Source organism: Eutrigla gurnardus (assembly GCF_963514095.1).
Source record: "Eutrigla gurnardus genome assembly, chromosome: 19".
NCBI classification, from domain to species: Eukaryota; Metazoa; Chordata; class Actinopteri; order Perciformes; family Triglidae; genus Eutrigla; species Eutrigla gurnardus.
This window is the reverse complement of record NC_139930.1, coordinates 19,837,874-19,855,382: the sequence shown is the minus strand read 5'-3', so window position 1 is coordinate 19,855,382 and position 17,509 is coordinate 19,837,874. Positions and strand designations below refer to the sequence as shown.

At 46.4% G+C, this 17,509-nt stretch overlaps 1 protein-coding gene across 6 annotated transcripts; it reads left to right on the top strand.

Moving 5' to 3' along the window:
• The first annotated feature begins 223 nt into the window (after window positions 1–223).
• camsap1a (calmodulin regulated spectrin-associated protein 1a) lies at window positions 224–17,165 on the top strand. 6 transcript variants are annotated; one of them, XM_084035498.1, is made up of 20 exons: window positions 224–562; window positions 1,029–1,234; window positions 5,313–5,575; window positions 6,480–6,641; window positions 6,729–6,809; window positions 8,187–8,246; window positions 8,539–8,680; window positions 9,030–9,169; window positions 9,249–9,345; window positions 9,441–9,567; window positions 9,743–9,825; window positions 10,160–10,241; window positions 10,331–12,830; window positions 12,914–13,050; window positions 13,866–14,074; window positions 14,240–14,302; window positions 14,550–14,637; window positions 14,726–14,847; window positions 15,505–15,623; window positions 15,772–17,165. In XM_084035498.1, the coding sequence occupies exons 2-20, from the start codon at window positions 1,030–1,032 to the stop codon at window positions 16,060–16,062; spliced, it is 4,971 nt and encodes a 1,656-aa protein (XP_083891624.1). In that variant the 5' UTR covers window positions 224–562; window position 1,029; the 3' UTR covers window positions 16,063–17,165. The 6 variants fall into 6 exon arrangements, with proteins under 6 accessions (XP_083891624.1, XP_083891623.1, XP_083891627.1 ...); XM_084035497.1 differs by having other exon boundaries at window positions 9,740–9,825; XM_084035499.1 differs by lacking the exon at window positions 8,187–8,246 and adding an exon at window positions 7,669–7,701 and having other exon boundaries at window positions 225–562; window positions 9,740–9,825.
• The last annotated feature ends 344 nt before the right edge of the window (window positions 17,166–17,509 follow it).

Here is a 17,509-nt window from a genome sequence, read left to right as displayed (position 1 = left end):
AATTAATATGAATAGGTATTGCTTTATTTCCACACTGCCTTCTTTGTTAATTCAACACCATATAAGTATAACACTCTTAAAGCCGTATTTGCATTATCATCCGTTTTGCCGATTCCAGTGCTCTCAGTCCCAGAACGGACCCACAGCGCCCTCTGCAGGTGAGCAGGCAGTGCTGCAGCCGAGCCGCCAGAGGACAAGAGTCGTCCCCATAGAGACAGGCTCCTACAAACAGGGGGACAGCGTTAGACCTGCTAGTCCTCCTCTCTGAGGCGATGACAGCCTCAGTATGAAACAGCAGGCTCTTACACATTCATCATTTCCTTTAAAAGAAAACAAAAACAGCCGTCCGGATGGTTGGCAACCAGATTTCTTTCCATTATTGGATTAACGACCATCAGCCGCCAGACGCAGCTTTATCCTGAGAGGCCGGAGATTTGTGTCTCTGGGCGGGGAGGAGTCCTGTTATTTCACAGCCACCAGGGCCACCATGTCGGCGTTTTAACAACAACGTCTCGGGCACCCAAAAACGCTGGCGGAGAGCAACCCGATGCAGTCTTAAGAGGTGAGTCTTTGTCGCGTTTTGTCCGCTTGAATTCCTCGTCGGTTTTTTCTTTTTTCTTTTTAGCTAGCTAGCGTAGCTAACGTTCATGCTAGGAACCCTAATGGTGACAGGTTCATTGATTCTGGTTCATTAGCCTCGACGGGACCTAGCTAGAAGACACAGCGGCTAATAACACGCTAATATCTTCTTTATGTGTGTGGATGGCTGCTGTCATTGTGATGTTTTACCTCCAACCAAACACGCCCAATGTGACATTTAAATACGTGTGTGGTTGTTGTGACTGACAGCAGAGACCCGTACAGGTAAGCGACCAACAATGAGTCTATATGTGGCGTTTCACATCATCATCATCATCATCATCATCATCATCAGTGAGGCCCTGCTTGTTGTTTCTCCCCCCCATCGATGATGATGATGATGTCATACAACTGCTACTCCACCGTGTTGTTTCCGTGTCTCCCTGCAGGATGGACGTGGAGGTGAGTGCTGGCAGGGACAGCACCTGGAGGAGAGCAGCAGCATCATCAGCATCAGCAGCAGCAGCAGCAGATGGTGATGAAGCGGGTGGAGGACTGGTGGAGGCCCAGGTTGTACCGCCGGAGCTCTACGACTCCTCCAGAGCCAAAATAGACGCAAATCTCCGCTGGTTGTTTGCCAAAGCTTATGGTACAGGTAAGGCCTCCTCCTCCCCTGTGTTTACCTCTCACCGCTGAGTCACACGTGGTCACATTTATACATTATACTCTGCATGAACCGAGCTCAGTTTTGTAGCCCAGGAGTGGTTCACTTCTGCACGTTATAACCTATATCATTTGTGCAACAGAGACTCTGTGCTGTCGTCACATAATCCTGTTTATTGAGCTTGAACAATACCGATAACTTTTCTGGCAGTGGCAAAAACATGCAGCACATTATATGTTTATCTTTGTTAATAAATTGAGATTTAAACCCAGTGAATGTTTTAACTGAGACAGTACACATTGTCTCTATTACATTTAGTAAATAGATGGTTGACGATGATGATGAAATCAATCGAAAGTTAGCAGTCAGTCGTGACTCTCCTTCAGATTGTCATTTGCTGTCTGGTTCCTTTCCCTGTAAATACGTAAACAAACTTCCCGAGAGGAGAAAAAAGACAGCAGCGTAGCAACGGCAGACCTCCATGTTGATGAGGGAAGACTCGGGCCAACGTCTCCTCATCAGCCAAAGTCTTTAGCACACAGGTCACTGGCCCTGCCAGCTCTGACAAGGTCTACTAAAACATTAAAAATGATTGCCCTACATGGCCGGGGAAGGACTCTATGCATGTGGGTTTATGTGTCACTCACTGTTTCTCTCTCTCTGGGAAGCATCAGCAGGATATCAGCTGTGCTGCTCCTGCAAACTTACTATCTGTATTTTCGTTTTTATCAGTATCAGACAATGAGGCATTTGGAAGGAGACACAGATACAATCATTCAGTAAAGAAACACGACGTCATCATACACAGACATACTGTAGGTCAAGTGTTCCCTGTTTTGCAGCGGATGACTCGGTAAAAGCTGGTAATGTGCGGTGAGGTAAACAGCATCTGATCGTGGCGCGTGGCATTCAAGTTGAAGGGAGGAACCCGTCCGTTACCCAACAGGGCAGAGATCAGATGCCCGTAATAAACGTCGTACCATCACCTTTTCCCCCCCCCGTCAACCTACCCGCCTCCTTTAATGTGATCGGCTCCTCCCCGACGTCACAGTGTGCCAGGGGCACTTACTGTAGGAGACTGATATCTTCCATCGACTACATTATCTTATCTCCCTTTCCCACAGAATGAACAGCAGCAGCATTTAGCATGTTGACTGTTATCTTCAGTACATGTAGTTCTGTGCTGTGATTGTATATAGGATTGGTGTGTCCTCGTCAGGTCTGGTGTTTTGTTTGGTTTTACTGACTAATGCCTACTTATTCAGCGTTACCAACACAATGACACATTGCCGAAGCTGATATGTGATCGAGGTTGGGGCAGGAATTCATGTAAGACAGCTGACTGGAGCTTACAAATATATATTATAGGCCGTCTGTTCATATGGCAACATATTGGTGAATCAGCAGCACTGACTCCAGAATTGTATTTTATCTTTAGAATGCTGTATTCACGTTAATATCTAGCTGTGCACGTTGATATACAGTGTGTCCGTGTGATGTTGTTTTCTGTGATACACGTGGAAGTCACGACAAACAGTTGTATTAGGTTAACCGACAGACAGAGGGGTGCTGGGAGGACTGTGTTGGTCTGCGTGTGCAAAAGTCAGCAGAGCCAGTCACATGGTTAAGTGTTTAATGGGATTGGGTCTAAAGGCATCCTGTTTGTTTAGACTCGTGTTTTATAAACGGCACTAAGAAACCATTTCTTAATGTTATTACTAGAAACCAGGCACGTATGTCGTTTTCCTCACTTGATTTCTGAGATACTGTTTTTTTTTTGTCTCATATTTCACATACTTTTACCCAAATGTTCCTCTTTCGCAAATTATTTTTGGGATTACTGTTTAATGGTGAAATTCTAATTATAAGACTTAACATACGATACTCAATAGGTCAGTGAGAAATTTGAATACACATTTCCTAGTTTACTGTTTGCAATAATCATATATTTCTGTGATTAATCGCCATTTAATCCAAAATCTGCAGTGTAAAAGATTGTGTGTTACGTTGATGTATTCCTAGATTTCAGAGTATTAAATAAATTGAGATGGATATATTGGCCGGTGATTATTTCTTACATAAACAATTCAATAAAAAAACAGTGCATTAAACTAACTAAAGAACAGGACCGACTGGCTGCATGGAGCAGCTCTTTCATTTCCCCCCTCGCAGGGTCAGACTTCTAAGCGTGCCGACGGGGCTCAACCCGGCTATGTTTCCCCAACACACGGGCTTCAGGAGGATTCTCCAGTAAGCCTTCTTATTGCAGGGAATGGTTGCTGCTTCCTGCTGCAGAGTCCAGTCTGACAGCCCTGACTGTCAGTAAGATCTCTGCTGATCAATCTGATCTTGTGTTGAAGAATGGGAACAAAGGCTTTCCCTCCCCCCCTTGATTTCCTCCCCCATGCATGCCAGGGTGTGCTTTAACGTGGGATCAGGTGGATGATGAATATCTAAGGAGTATAACAAGGATTAGGACAGCAGCTCCTTTCTCCCTCCTCCTCCTCCTCCTCCTCCCCCAGGCCACTCACACATACACACACACCTCCTGGTGTCCGGGGCCATAAAACGACTCAATGAGCAGGCCTCGGTGAGGGGAGGAGACAGCTACCCAGCCCCCCAACCTTCATTCATGTTGGCATTCCCCCCATCGCCATCTCCACGGCAACCGTGGAGGATGAGTGGACATTCTGGGACGGCTGAGGAAGTGGCAGGGCAAGGAGAGGGATGGAGGAGGACTTTGCTCTTGTGTTGAGAGGATTCAAGGCAGGGGATGAGCGTTTTTTCCTGACATGATGGAGGGTTTCTTACACGGCAGCACGACACAGCAGCACAGTGAGATGGATACTGTAGGTGGACTGTGCCAAGCAAAGCAGTCTGTTTTCACAGTGTGCTATCTGTGATCTGAGCCGTTGCTGGGATCCTGAGACCTGTGACTGACACAGCGTTACAACAGCAACATGAGCAGTAAGACCACCAGACAGGCAGTCTTTCTAAACAGCAACATGAGCAGCAAGACCACCAGACAGGCAGTCTTTCTAAACCACTTATTTCCACAGTGAACCTGGTGAATGTATACAAACTCACCATTATCCATCATAAAACCGTTTTTTTATGCAAGGTCATAGTTGGACCAGAAAGTTGCTCGGTATAATGTAAAGGAGGTTGCCTGTTGTCTGGTTGCCTGTGTGGCTCGTAGTTATATTGATACCAGTTTAATGTCTGCATTAACTATGATATTGCGTGGTTAGCCTAGCTTAGCATAACTACTGGATGCAGGGGGGAACAGCTAGCCTGGTTCTGACCAAAGGTTAAATAATGGTCATTGTACAATGAACATGTTACATATATTATTTATCCCTTTGTTTTAATTGGCTGCTGACTGTAGCATCACATTTAGTGGAAAGTTTTTTCATCTTTACAATTTACCTGGATAGTAATTCAAATGTAATCAATACTACTAAAATGAGACGCATTGTGTACATTTGCCTTTAAACAAGGTCGTTTTCCTCCAATAATTTTGTGTTATTAATTATTGACTCCGTAAAATTTGTGAATGGCTTAACTTCAGTGTTTTAATTTTTAATTAGTGTCCTCATCATATGTATTACACCATCGATCGCTGACGCTCTCCTTGTTTCCTCTAAATCTACCTAGAAAGTGCTGGAAGCTGAATTCCGTGAGTGCTCCAGGCCTCTGGATTAACATGTCCAAGGCGTATAAAAATAGCTGCCCCATGTCTGTGTCCATGAGCAGACAAACACCCTGCTGGCTGGGACAACACTATGAGCTTAAGTATCACCACTAAGTCCTGTGAGCTGATTGGCTTACAGCCTCTGGTCCATCTATAGGCCTAACCGTTGACTTTGTCTCTCCTCTCCTCCGCACCGTTTTCATCTTGTCTAATACCTTGAAGGTGCACTGATGTTTCTCTATCACGTAACACGCCGATGCATTGCCGGACACGTGTTTGTTCAAAGATAGTGGATGCACGGTGCCGTCAACCCAGGATGTCTCATCTAAAAGCGATTAATTTAATCGCGCCTGTGCGCTCTTCATCCTTTTCCAGATCACATCCCCGGAGACCTGCGGGACCCCTTCTACACCGACCAGTATGAGCAGGAACACATCAAGCCCCCCATCATCCGGCTGCTGCTGTCTGGAGAGCTCTACTGCCGGGTGTGTGGGCTCATCCTGCACGCCGAGCACGCCGCCTCCCTCCACAGCCACCAGTCCGTCATCCAGGCTCTGTCCAGGAAAGGCATCTATGTCCTGGAGGCAGACAACGCACCTGTCTCTGACCTGGACCTCAGCTCCACTCCCATCAAGATGGTGGGTAGTGTCACCGCAATAACCTAAGCATATATTATTACACAACTCCGACTCTGTTTCCTCTGCTGGATGCATAAGTATAACCTACTGAACTGGCAACCCACACTTCCATCTGGCGACAAGCTAATGTGACTTTGCTTTCCAGTATGAGCCGCCGGTAATGGAATAAATAATGCAACAGTGGCTGTTTTGCAGGTTTTGAGAGTGCGTTACTAAAATATTCATGAAACAAAATGAACCAAATGCTCACCATTTTTTTCCCATTTAATATGAACCCTCTCCTGTGAGATATGAGTCATATCTCACAGGTGTGAAGCAGCAGTTTATGTGTCGGTCTATGAAAGTGATATTTGCTCTCGGCTACATGGAGTCATATTCGGGACACTGAGAACAACATTTCATGTAATAGATTCTTTGTTTGAGAACATCGAATGAGATTACCTCAAAAGAAATCCACGTGCTCGGCTTCCAGCGAGGCACACACACACACACACACACACACACACACACACACACACACACACACACACACACACACACACACACACACACACACACACTTTAATCATGAGGCCTGTTAAACGCCTTTTTTATCTCTCTTTCTTTTTATTAGAAATGAGCTCGCTGAGGCCTTTTTGCACCGATTCTAAACACCGCGTGAGTCATGAAATAACGACATATACAGTTGGCTGATGATAATTCCGTCGTTCAAACGCTGCATGTTTCAGTGAGGAAGTTCTGCACTGTTTCCATGGCAACTCGGTGATGGAGCATCTCTTAACCTCTTGTGATTGTGAAAAAAAACAGCTTCGTCTTCAACAGAAAAGCACACAGATGTCCTAATATTAATAATGCAGTGCCGTTATTTCATGCAATCTAATCAACTAAATCGCTACTCTTCCAGGGCTCCCACGTCCACCTCATCGATGCCCTGATGATGGCTTATATGGTGGAGATGATCAGCGTAGAGAAGGTGGTGTCCAGTGTCAAGCGTTTTTCGAACTTCAGTGCCTCCAAGGATCTGCCCTTCGACCTGGAAGACGCAATCGTCTTTTGGATCAACAAGGTAAAGGACCAGACGTGGGTGTCAGCGTCTGACATTTGTGCTTTCTTGTATCAGCTGTTGACCCAAAGTGTTTTTTCGTCGCTGCAGGTGAACATAAAGATGAGAGAGATAATGGAAAAAGAGCTGAAGATGAAGCAACATTTGCTGGAGTCACCGAGTCACCAGAAGGTAACGGCTTGTGTGTCTCACACTCTTCTCTTTCTCCATCTTTGTTTCTTTCTCGCTAGCATCCTTTCCTCCTGCATTAACTGTCATGTGTGTAGGTTTAGTCATTGGATCTCGCCTGCAATGAGATCTGATGAGCACCATACGTCACCTTCTGATCACAGATTCAAACACAACCTGGAGCCAGTTAGTCAGCTTTTGCCAAATTGCTACCATTAAAAGTAAGCCGAAGCAGCTATCAGCAGCTCCTGTTCCCATGCATGTACAACTATCACTGCAATAATTTAATTCTGGTTCAAAAAACATGGTGATTCTCTGGCAAATTGTACGAAGCATCTTTTGTCTCTGATTGGTTACGTTTATCTGTGATGCTAATCGGAGATAATGATATCCTTGGGAAGTATAAATCACTCTAATCGTCTATGTATTCATATTTGTTGTGACTCCGGGGCCCCCTCGAACTCTCCCACGCCTCTCTGGGGAGACGTGTCTCACAGTTTGAAAACCTCTGCACTTTGTTGACACGCCTTGATTCCTATCAATCAGCCAGAAAGTGCGTATTGTTAAAGGACGAGTGTAAGAGTCTGTAATGGGGTCACATCGGCGTGACATCATCGGGAACATCACAAAGTGTAATAGTCCTCGATTGAACTTTTAATTACACTCGACACGAACCGCCTCTAGTCATTTTCCTATTTTCTGTCTCACCCAGTTGTATTTAAGATCAGATCTGTCTCCATGGTAACCGGGGACAATCTGATTTTCTTTGTCTCTGCATATGACCCTTGACTTGTCTGCTGCTCTTCCTGTTTGTGTCTCCCCCCCCCAAACTTTCCTCCCCTCCCTGCCTCTTGGATGCTAGTCTCCCTCCAAATGGTACTGGAAGCTTGTACCTGTAAGTGCAAATGCTACCCATCTCTTGTGTGAGTGTATGTGTATGTGTGTGTGTGTGTGTGTGTGTGTGTGTGTGTGTGTGTGTGTGTGTGTGTGTGCGTGTGTGTGTCAGTGTCACGCAGCACAAAAAGGAGGCAATGCAGTGATGTTATTAATACACAGATGACACAGTGAAGATGACACAGTGCCCCTTGATGCAGGGAAAGAACAGCTCAATACCCGTCGACTTTGCACAAAACATTTAGAAATCCCTTTAAAATTTAGCAGAGCTTTCACCTTCATCACCTTCCCTCCCTCAAAGCATCCACACACCGCCATACCTCCCTACAGTTTCTTTTGTTTTATGTTTATCCGGCAAAGTGGAGTAAAAAAACCAGCCGTAACTCAGCGTTGCTATGAAGTGACCTGTCTAGGGTCCACCCACACGACTTCCCCTCATTTCATTTCATTAACTTCCTCCCCATCATGTCTTTCTTCCCTCACCAGCCTGATATATTGCATGCTCTGGCCAGCTACGCATTGGAGTCTGTGGAGTTCTCTCACCTGGTAACGTACTCACCGTTCATCCTTTTTTTCCTTTCTAATTTCATCCTGAGCTTTATTGTTTTCCCCTTGTTTTTGTCGTGCACCAACGAGTGAAGGCACATGTTATCGTATCACATGACAGGTCAGATGCACAAGATGCTCTGAAAGACTTAACCTGATAGCAGATAAAGAAAGGTCATCAAGCACCGGAGGCAGAGAATCATTCACAAAGAGAGAATGTTTGTGTGTGACTCAGTATCCTGATTTAATACATTTTTTTTGTGCATCGTTTAAACTTGGGCTCTCTCTCCAGGTGCGTTACCGCAGAGATCACCTGTCAGGTCGGACGCTGCAGCACTTCCCTCTGTTGGACGACCTGTTGAAGGACGTGTGTGACGGCACGGCTCTGCTGGCTGTGGTCCACTTCTATTGCCCAGAACTCATTAGACTGGAAGGTACGGTAACTCGAGACCGGAGATCGATACCACTCTCATGTCTGGATGACGGATATAAAAGAACCAGGAGATGTTAGCTTAGCTTTAAGACGCGTGGGGAATAGCTTGCTTAGCTGGCTGTAAATATAAAGCAAGTCAGCCTACTCATATTTAGTGTACAGATATGAAAGCGGTTTTGTTCTTCTCGTCTCACTCTCGGAAAATGAGCAGATGTTCCCAAAATGCCAAACGTACTTTAGGGTCTCTCCTAAATAATACGTTTTTAAAAATGTCTTTATCTACGACTCAGCCTTTACAATGAACAGCATAAGCCTGAGAGAATTGACCACGGCTGCCCTGTTCTCTGCAGATATCTGTCTGAAGGAGGTCCCCTCCATTGCAGACAGTGTGTACAACATCCAGCTCCTACAGGAGTTTTCTAACGAATACCTGAACAAATGCTTCTACCTGAAGCCTGAGGACCTGTTGTATTCTCCACCAGTACTTAAGGTGAGCCACTTCCACATACCAATACTTCGCTACGTCTTCCTACTGCATGGACTTTAAATGTGATCTCTGTGTCTTTCAGAAAAACGTGATGGCCTTCATTGCTGAGCTCTTCTGGTGGTTTGAGAATGTGAAGCCAGACTTTGTGCAGCCCAGGGACCTTCATGAAATCAGAGATGGTTGAACACAGTCTCTACTTTGACAGATTTCTTATTAATCAGTGACTGAAAAGTTATAGAATATCTATTAATATCCATTTCTATATTATTTCTAGTGCGATTGCTGCTGCAGCCCAAGAGTTCCCGGTCCCATATTCCCATCTCCAACGTCACCAAACGTAGTTTCATGACATCATCAAACTCTGCTGACATCCTGACCACATCACAGAGCCCTGACCTCAGGTAATATCTACATCTCTCACTCAGAAAGTTTTACTTTTAAAGTCACAGGTTTACAGATTAATGCACATTTAAATTTAACATCTAAATAAATCATTTTTTCACCACTTATTGTAGCATCTTCACAAATATTTCAATAACTGACTTAAAAGCTGATTCTGTCTTTTCCTTCCAGCAGTAAACAAAGCCCCTTAAGTCCATCTCACTCTTTACTGCCCCTGAGACAGAGACAACAAAAAGTAGCAGAGGAGAACACTTCAGGTAATATATTAAATATACATATATTATATATATATTTACTAAGGTTCAGGTGCAGTTTGCTGCCTCAAGTCACAGACAAAGACAATGGAAAGGTAAGATAGAGAGCAGGAAGAACAGAACGATTGGTCTTTGTCTGTTTGTGTGTATCTTTCCTGATTTGAATATCTACCTCTAACAAAAAAAAGGTAATTGATTGGAACATTTCAAAGTTGCACACTTTTCTATCGGTTTTGGAGTCAGTTTTTCATTCTATTAGGAATTAATTTCCCACGTGTAGATGATCATCCAGTATTAATGTTGCATGTTTGAGAAGAATCGTATTTTCTTTGTACAGTGCTGAGAAATAGATCCAACTCTCTGACACGTGATGGACAGCATCAGAGCTCAATCCTGGCCTGGCCAGAGAGGAGGCAGAGGTGAGCTGTATGATTCCAACCTTCACAATAACAGACAAATGGACACTTAAATCACACGAATCTAATCCCTCTCTCCTCCCCCCGTCAAGGCCTATTTCCCAGCCGGTACCCTACGCCTTGCATTGTCCCCTGGAGGAGGACGCAGACAGTATCAGCATCGCTCGCTCCATCAGCAAAGACAGCCTGGCCTCTAATATAATGAGCATTACCCCCAAACACATGCTGGGCGCTCACCTGCCTCAACACAGACTCAGTGGTCAAAGCCTGCTCAGCCACATGCGCATAGAGGACGAGGAGGAGGAAGTAGAAGAGGAGGAGCTGGTCGCCGTAATCCACCCGTCATTGTTTTCCCGGCATCGACTCAGCAGTGACATGGAGCAGGATGAGCTGGAAATCCCCAGTGCAACCTCCACCTCGAGGCTTTCTAACACTCGTCGCTCCCCCTGCCTCGACATGGGTCCCTTTACTCGCGACCACCCGGCGGGCGGCTACTATCTGGAGCCTTTGATGCCAGCCGTCCCCAAGGTAGCCAAAGAGAAGAGCATCAGCCTGAACAAGGAGGAGGAGAGTGGGGAGAGTCGTTGTAGAGGGGCAGCAGCTGCTAGGAAAGCTGCCCCCAGTGTCCCAAGCACCTCACAGAGGAGAACCCCGGTGGCTGAGTTGAACAGAAGTACCTTCACGCCCATCCCTGTGTCAGAATCCATCCCTAGCTCTCTCAGGCCGCCGACAGAAGGATCGGCAGGCATCTCTCCGTCTGAGAAGAAGCAGTCCCCGGGCTTTTTCCTTCATTCGTCCGGGGAGAGAGACAGCCACAGCCCTTCCTCCACAGCGCTGGAGGTCGGGCACGACTCCGACTCCGACATCGCAGACCTCGAAGAAGACGACGAGGACGACGATCAGATGGAGCTGAGCAAGGAGATGATGAGGAGGGGAAAGGGGCAATACTCTGAGGACGAAGAGGTGTTTGCATTCGGAGAGGGAGAGGGCGAGTCGGCCAAACTGAAAGAGGACTTGAAGGTGAGCGAGCGGGACGATAAGGAAGGCGGCAGTGGACGCTCGAGCCCTTGCCTCAGCACCGTGTCGTGGGCGAGCAGCTGCAGCGCCTCAGGCAGCACCAGTGTCAAGATGACGAGCTTCGCGGAGAGAAAGCTCCTTAAACTCGGCCTCCGCGACGGATTCTCGAGCACAAGCAGCTCTCAGAAGACCACACCAGATGGGTCTGAGGTAGTCCCCTGCCCCCCCTGGCAAATCAGGAGTGACTCCGCCTCCAGCTGGCTAGCGAAGGAGCCGAGCTCCGTGTTGGGGAAGAACATGGTGATGAGTACCCCCGTAGTGCCTTCGGAGCTGCTGCAACTTCACATGCAGCTAGAAGAGCAAAGACGAGCCATTGAGTACCAGAAGAAGAAGATGGAGACGCTGTCGGCACGGCAGCGGCTAAAGCTCGGGAAGGCCGCGTTCTTGAACATCGTTAAGAAGGGTGGAGGGAAGAGTGACACGCTTCCCCTGCCCTTGAGACACTCCCAGGAAGCCTCAGAACTAGCCGACAAAAGCAAAGCGAAGGCCCTGTCGTGGAAGGATGACTCCTGCCTCGATGCTCTGAAGGTGCAGGCGGGTCAAAGAGAGGGAGGACAGACCAACAGGAACAACAGGTTGAACTCCCTGTCCCAGGATAACGTGGCCGAGCCGGACCTGAATGAGTGTTCCCACTCCATAGATCTTCTCAATGATGCTATTAGTTCCATTCAGCAGCAGATGATGCAGCTGTCTCTCCAGCAGGACCTGTTAATGAAGCGCGTGGTGTCGCCTCCAGAGCTACCGATGAAGCGCCTGGTGTCGCCTCCAGAGCTACCGATGAAGCGCCTGGTGTCGCCTCCAGCACTACTGATGAAGCGAGCGGTCTCGCCTCCAGAACTACCGTTGAAGCGAGCGGCGTCGCCTCCAGAACTACCGACGAAGCGAGCGGCGTCGCCTCCAGAACTACCGTCGAAGCGAGCAACGTCGCCTCCAGAACTCGTAGATTCGAGCCCGAGCACAACCCCTACCCCGACGACGCTATCGACATCCTCTACCTCAGACTCCAGATCTTTTGCGGTTCACTTTGTAGATATCGGTGGCAGCAACACCACACCCGCCCGGCGCCCTCCCAAGCTGAGCTCCAACCGACGCGGCAAAGAGCCTCGCAAAGAGAACAGCGCGGTGGCGTCTGTCAAGTCTAACGCCCAGTCCCCGGAGTGCAGAGACAGTCCTGGTAGAAACCAGGAGAAGAGTGTTGTTCAGAACTCCAGGTTTGAGAGAAGCATTCAGAGAAACACCACCTTCAGAGTCTGCGATGATCCCGACGAACGCACCAACGGAGAGGGACACGGAGGCTGCTCGGACAGTACGTTAATGTCTCCCTCAGAGGATGCAGAACAAGACAGGAACAACGTTGCAAACTCAGGGAAAGAGGCCGTGGGTGGGGATGAGAACGCCAGGGCCAAGGGTCAACTGATCGAGGTGGACCTGTCGGAGCTTAAGGATCGACTGGAGGATGGCGGCGCTGACGTCGCAGAAGGCGAGCAGAAGAACGTGCTGGGTTTCTTCTTTAAGGTAACCTTCTAACTGATCTGGGTACTGTCTGGGAAGCACAGTGATTCATCTAGTAATGATCGCCCTTTCTTTTTATCTTCCAGGACGACGAGAAAGCAGAGGATGAAATGGCGAAACGTCGCGCTGCCTTCCTCCTCAAGCAGCAGCGCAAAGCTGAAGAGGCGAGACTACGCAAACAGCACCAGGAAGTAGAGAGTGAGCAGAAACGTGACGAGACCAGGTATGTTTCTGTTTCACACACAGCCACAGATTTATTCTAAGGATTAGGGATCCAAACCCTTATTTGCATGTGATTATAATGACCTCATGTGATTTAGAAATGACTCCCACGTCTGTGTTTCCTGTTTATTTTTACTCTAATTTACTCACATCATCGCCCAGACTTTGTGTAACATCTGCTTTTATTAAAAACATACAATTTAATATATTTGTTTAATAACATATTCACTGCGGCGCTCTTCTGCACGCACATGTATCAATGGGGCAGTCAACAGAAGTCTAACAGCATCATAAATGATTTCTGTAACCACAATAACATCAAATCCAGTTTTTCAGGGTGATTACATCATAAAATGTCGATATACATTCGCAGCTTCATTTGAAAACCTCAGCAGAAGCTTCAAATGTAAAACACAAAGACATGCAGCCCTCGTCTCCATGCTGTCAGGATATATATATATATAATTCTAATTTATATTTGCCAACACATCTTCCATAATAATAATTCTTGAGCAGGAAAGAAGCTGCAAAAAGGAATAGAGAAAACAAAAAAGGTAGCAAAAAAAATATATGACAACCCCAAATCACTGATATGCCCATCCACACAGGACTAATATGATCATTATCTGTGTGTTTGGTGAAATATTACAAATACAAATAACAGACATGGCAGATATGCACAGGATTGTGATCACAGATGATCCCTGAGGTCCCCAGGTGATACTAGTCCCATGCGGTTTGGGCCTTAAGTCTGCAGGAATGTGTGCAGGGTTTTTGTCTTTGTTCGTGCTGTAAGATTCTGCTCTCGACTCCAAGGCGTAAAGCAGAAGAGGATCGCGTTCGCAAGGAGGAGGAGAAGGCACGGAGGGAGATAATTAAGCAGGAGTACCTGCGGAGGAAGCAGCAAGAGTTGATGGAAGAGCAAGGCCTGGTCAAGCCTCGGCCCCGGATGAAATCCCGCCGGAGCCGGCCCAAATCACTGCACCGCGAAGAGTCCAACAGCCTCTCCAAAGGATCCACCACACGTAAGAGAGACCTAGTACTTAAACGGCATATATATATATATATTTATCTAGTGTTTCATGTTGTCTTTGTCTGCATGCTGACAGGCTGCGTGTGCACATGTATTTCCAGTTCACTTGTGTACATGTTGTTGCCATCCTCTGAGTGTGTACATGTGTGTTATGCAGGTAATTCTCTGAAGAAGTCCATGTTGATCAAAGCCCAGGGCTCAGCAGCAGGCTGCAGGGGAGGTGATCCTTCTAACCTGCTCTGCATGATGTGCTCCTCATACACGTTCAATAGTTGATGTGATAAAACCCCTGGAGAGAAAGCTATGGATCCCATACTGCTCATCCATCATCTGATTTATGATCCATTTTGGCTTTGCGTCTATCACGAAGCTTCTGTCCCTATATATAATATACGGAACAAGCAAACACTAAGTAAGTTTGTCCTGTAAAGAAACTGGTACTAAATCCTTACGTCTCTCATTTCCAGCTGATCTGAGCTGCAATCACCGAGGATCGACGCTGTCTTTGGCGACGGAGGCGGACAGCGTTATCTCCGGAGGGCCGGAGTCACAGAGGTGAGACTTCCTGTGTTGTAGGAGATAATATCCTCCCGTCTTGTGTGTCCAAGCGGCCATTTGATTGACCTCAAAGCATGTCTTCCAGAGCGGGATCTGTGTGCTCCATGGAGTCCTTCCCGATGCTGAGCAGGGCGTCGAGCAGGAACATGGAGAGGGACTGGGAGAACGGCTCCATCGCCTCCTCCATCACGTCAGCCGAGTACAATGGTGAGCACAGATGTCTTTATTCAACATACCAAAGGTTTTCAGATGTATTGTCACCATCACAAAGCCATGGTTTGTGCAGAAAACGTTACGGCAAGGCGAACAAAGTCACGAAAGAAATGGTTTGTAAACAAGGCTTTCTTGCTTGAAAATAGAAACCGCTCTCATGTCTGTAAATATGAAGACAGCCGGTTATGTGGAACATATGGAGTGTGACTATAAAGAAAAATATATACATATGTTGAGGCCACAATTAACTCATGTTTGCTCATGAGTTACCACGGTTTGGAATCAGGACTGTTAGAAAACAAGCATTAATTCAATTGAGGGAACAAATGATATCTTATGTGGGAACATATAATGCATATATTTTCTTCTCCCTATGGCCATCATCAAAAGTAGAAATGTGAAAACAGCAATTTGAGTTTTTACGAGAGATTATGTACGATAAGAATGTCTTCATCCGGGCCATGACTTCCTGGATTCTTGCCTTTACTATGAGGTTGCCAAGCAACCAGTGGAGACTCCACTGTAACCCGACGCTGCAACCAGACTTCATGCTAAATTCAATCAATCTACTCCTTCATACTTAATGCGCAGAACTGTGAGTGTTCTGACTTAACACATTCAGATCTTATTAATCTTTTGTTTTTTTAAAAGGTCCTAAACTCTTCAAGGAGCCGAGCTCCAAGTCCAACAAGCCAATCATCCTCAATGCCATCGCTCACTGCTGTCTGGCTGGAAAGGTTAACGAGACCCAGAAGAATGTTATTCTGGAGGTCAGTGGGATTTATTGTGTATCTGTAGGTTTGTTCTCATATCTTTTGTTTGTAATATATTATATTATATATATTTTTTTTTTTACGTTGCTCTCAGTACATTTTTCCAGACTCAGAAATGCTGTTTTTGCCGTTTCACTGATCTCAGGAGCTGGAAAAGTGCGACTCCAACCACCTGATCATCCTGTTCCGGGACGGCGGTTGCCAGTACCGCGGCATTTACTCGTTCTCGCCGGACACGGAGGAGATCGTCAAGTTCACGGGCACGGGCCCGCGCTGCATCGGCCTCAAGATGATCGACAAGCTCTTCAAGTACAGCTCGGACCGCAAGCAGTTCACCGTCATCCCCGCCAAGTCGGTGTCGGCCAGCGTGGACGCCCTGACCATCCACAACCAGCTCTGGCACGTCAAGAGACCCGGGAGCGCGCGGAGGAAGTGAGGAACGATGACACTTTGTTTGCTGTTCTTGTCTGCTACTGTTGGGCAGGACCCAATAATGTCTGAGGGCGACTGAGATGATGTCTGTGGCGGCGCGAGATTATGAAACGACTCAATGTTTTTGGGGGTTTCTTTTCTCGTAGGCTTTTTATTCTGCATGGCACACTTTTAATTAATTGGACATGAATAAGGCACTATGGATGACGGACTGATTCTTACATGGCAGTGAAGAGGAGATGGACCTTACAGACTTGATAATGCTGTTTCAGCTTGGCAAAAAAAAAACAACAACCCTCCTGCTGTGATTAATCCAGAGCCCCTTTTATTCACCAGTGTCTCCTACTGGTCAGTGCTTTTCTGAGGAGGGATTTTTTTGGTATGGAATGGATGTTAGTGAGGTGTAATGTCCAGTCTTGTTTTTCTATTTAGTGCGTTTGGGGAAGTGTGTGAGGTTGTTGTGTCAGAGGAGAGTTGAATGCATCCCCCCTCTGAACTTGTTCTCTCACTCTTTTATGATTATGCTTTAAAAACTGCGACCTAACTATGGAGCAAAAGCAACGTTTGTTTTGGTTTTTGTCTAGTTTTGGGAGCCGTGTGCTGCTGTTACAGAACTGCTTTTTGCAGAAGTGGGGAACTGTAGTATTCCAAACAGGGAGAGCTTTTCAGACTCAGTGCATTATACCTTTTCAGTAGTGCATTATATTAACTTCACTTATACTCCGCCACCTGAACAAAACCAAGCCGAGATCCCCGACTGAGCTGCGTCGCCGAGCTGTTTGCTGCTCGGGAAACGATTTTAATGGAGCTTCTGGCGCTCAGCACTGAATTTCATTTCCCTGTGACGACTGGCCGTCAGCAGCCTGCGTAACGTGGAGGGAACTGCACAATACTTGATATTTGTTTGCTGCATTTTGTACATTTTTCGAGTAGTATTTTTTTGTACGTCACGTACAAGTTATGTTTACTAAAAAGCAGGCACTATTTTGAGGTTTTATTCTGTTACAGGCTTTCAGAGATGTGACCAGTCTTATTTCATTGTGTTATAATGTACGTTTATTTATTTTGAAGAGATATAATAAAATGCAACTAGGTATGTTTTCTGATGACGTGCGTCTCCCCTCGTTTATTTTAATTTTTCGGCTGTTAATTCCTTCTTTTGTCTTGTTCTTTCAGCAGCATTTCGTAAAAACGACTGGCCTTTTTTTCATGAAACTGTGAGCGTGTGCCAAGGGAATGACATTTTGGAGTGGATCCAGATCCTGTGGGATGCACAAATCATTCTTCCACTTCCATTAACGTTTGCGAGAAAGTCGTGTGTTGTAGTAGCAGAGCACTATCGTGCAGTTTACACTCCAATAAAGTGGCAGGCGGTCACGTTGCACTCGATGATAAATACGGAGTAATTAAATCCACTAACCTGCTCTTACAGGTCATGTTGCCTCTCTTAT

Excerpts from the sequence above, each read along its gene's own strand:
- camsap1a (XM_084035497.1), top strand. The coding sequence starts at position 1,030 with ATGGACGTGGAGGTGAGTGCTGGCAGGGACAGCACCTGGAGGAGAGCA. Across the intron at positions 6,810-8,186 it reads AGTCACCGAGTCACCAGAAG|CCTGATATATTGCATGCTCT; the intron begins GTAACGGCTTGT and ends TTCCCTCACCAG. Across the intron at positions 12,831-12,913 it reads TGCTGGGTTTCTTCTTTAAG|GACGACGAGAAAGCAGAGGA; the intron begins GTAACCTTCTAA and ends TTTATCTTCCAG.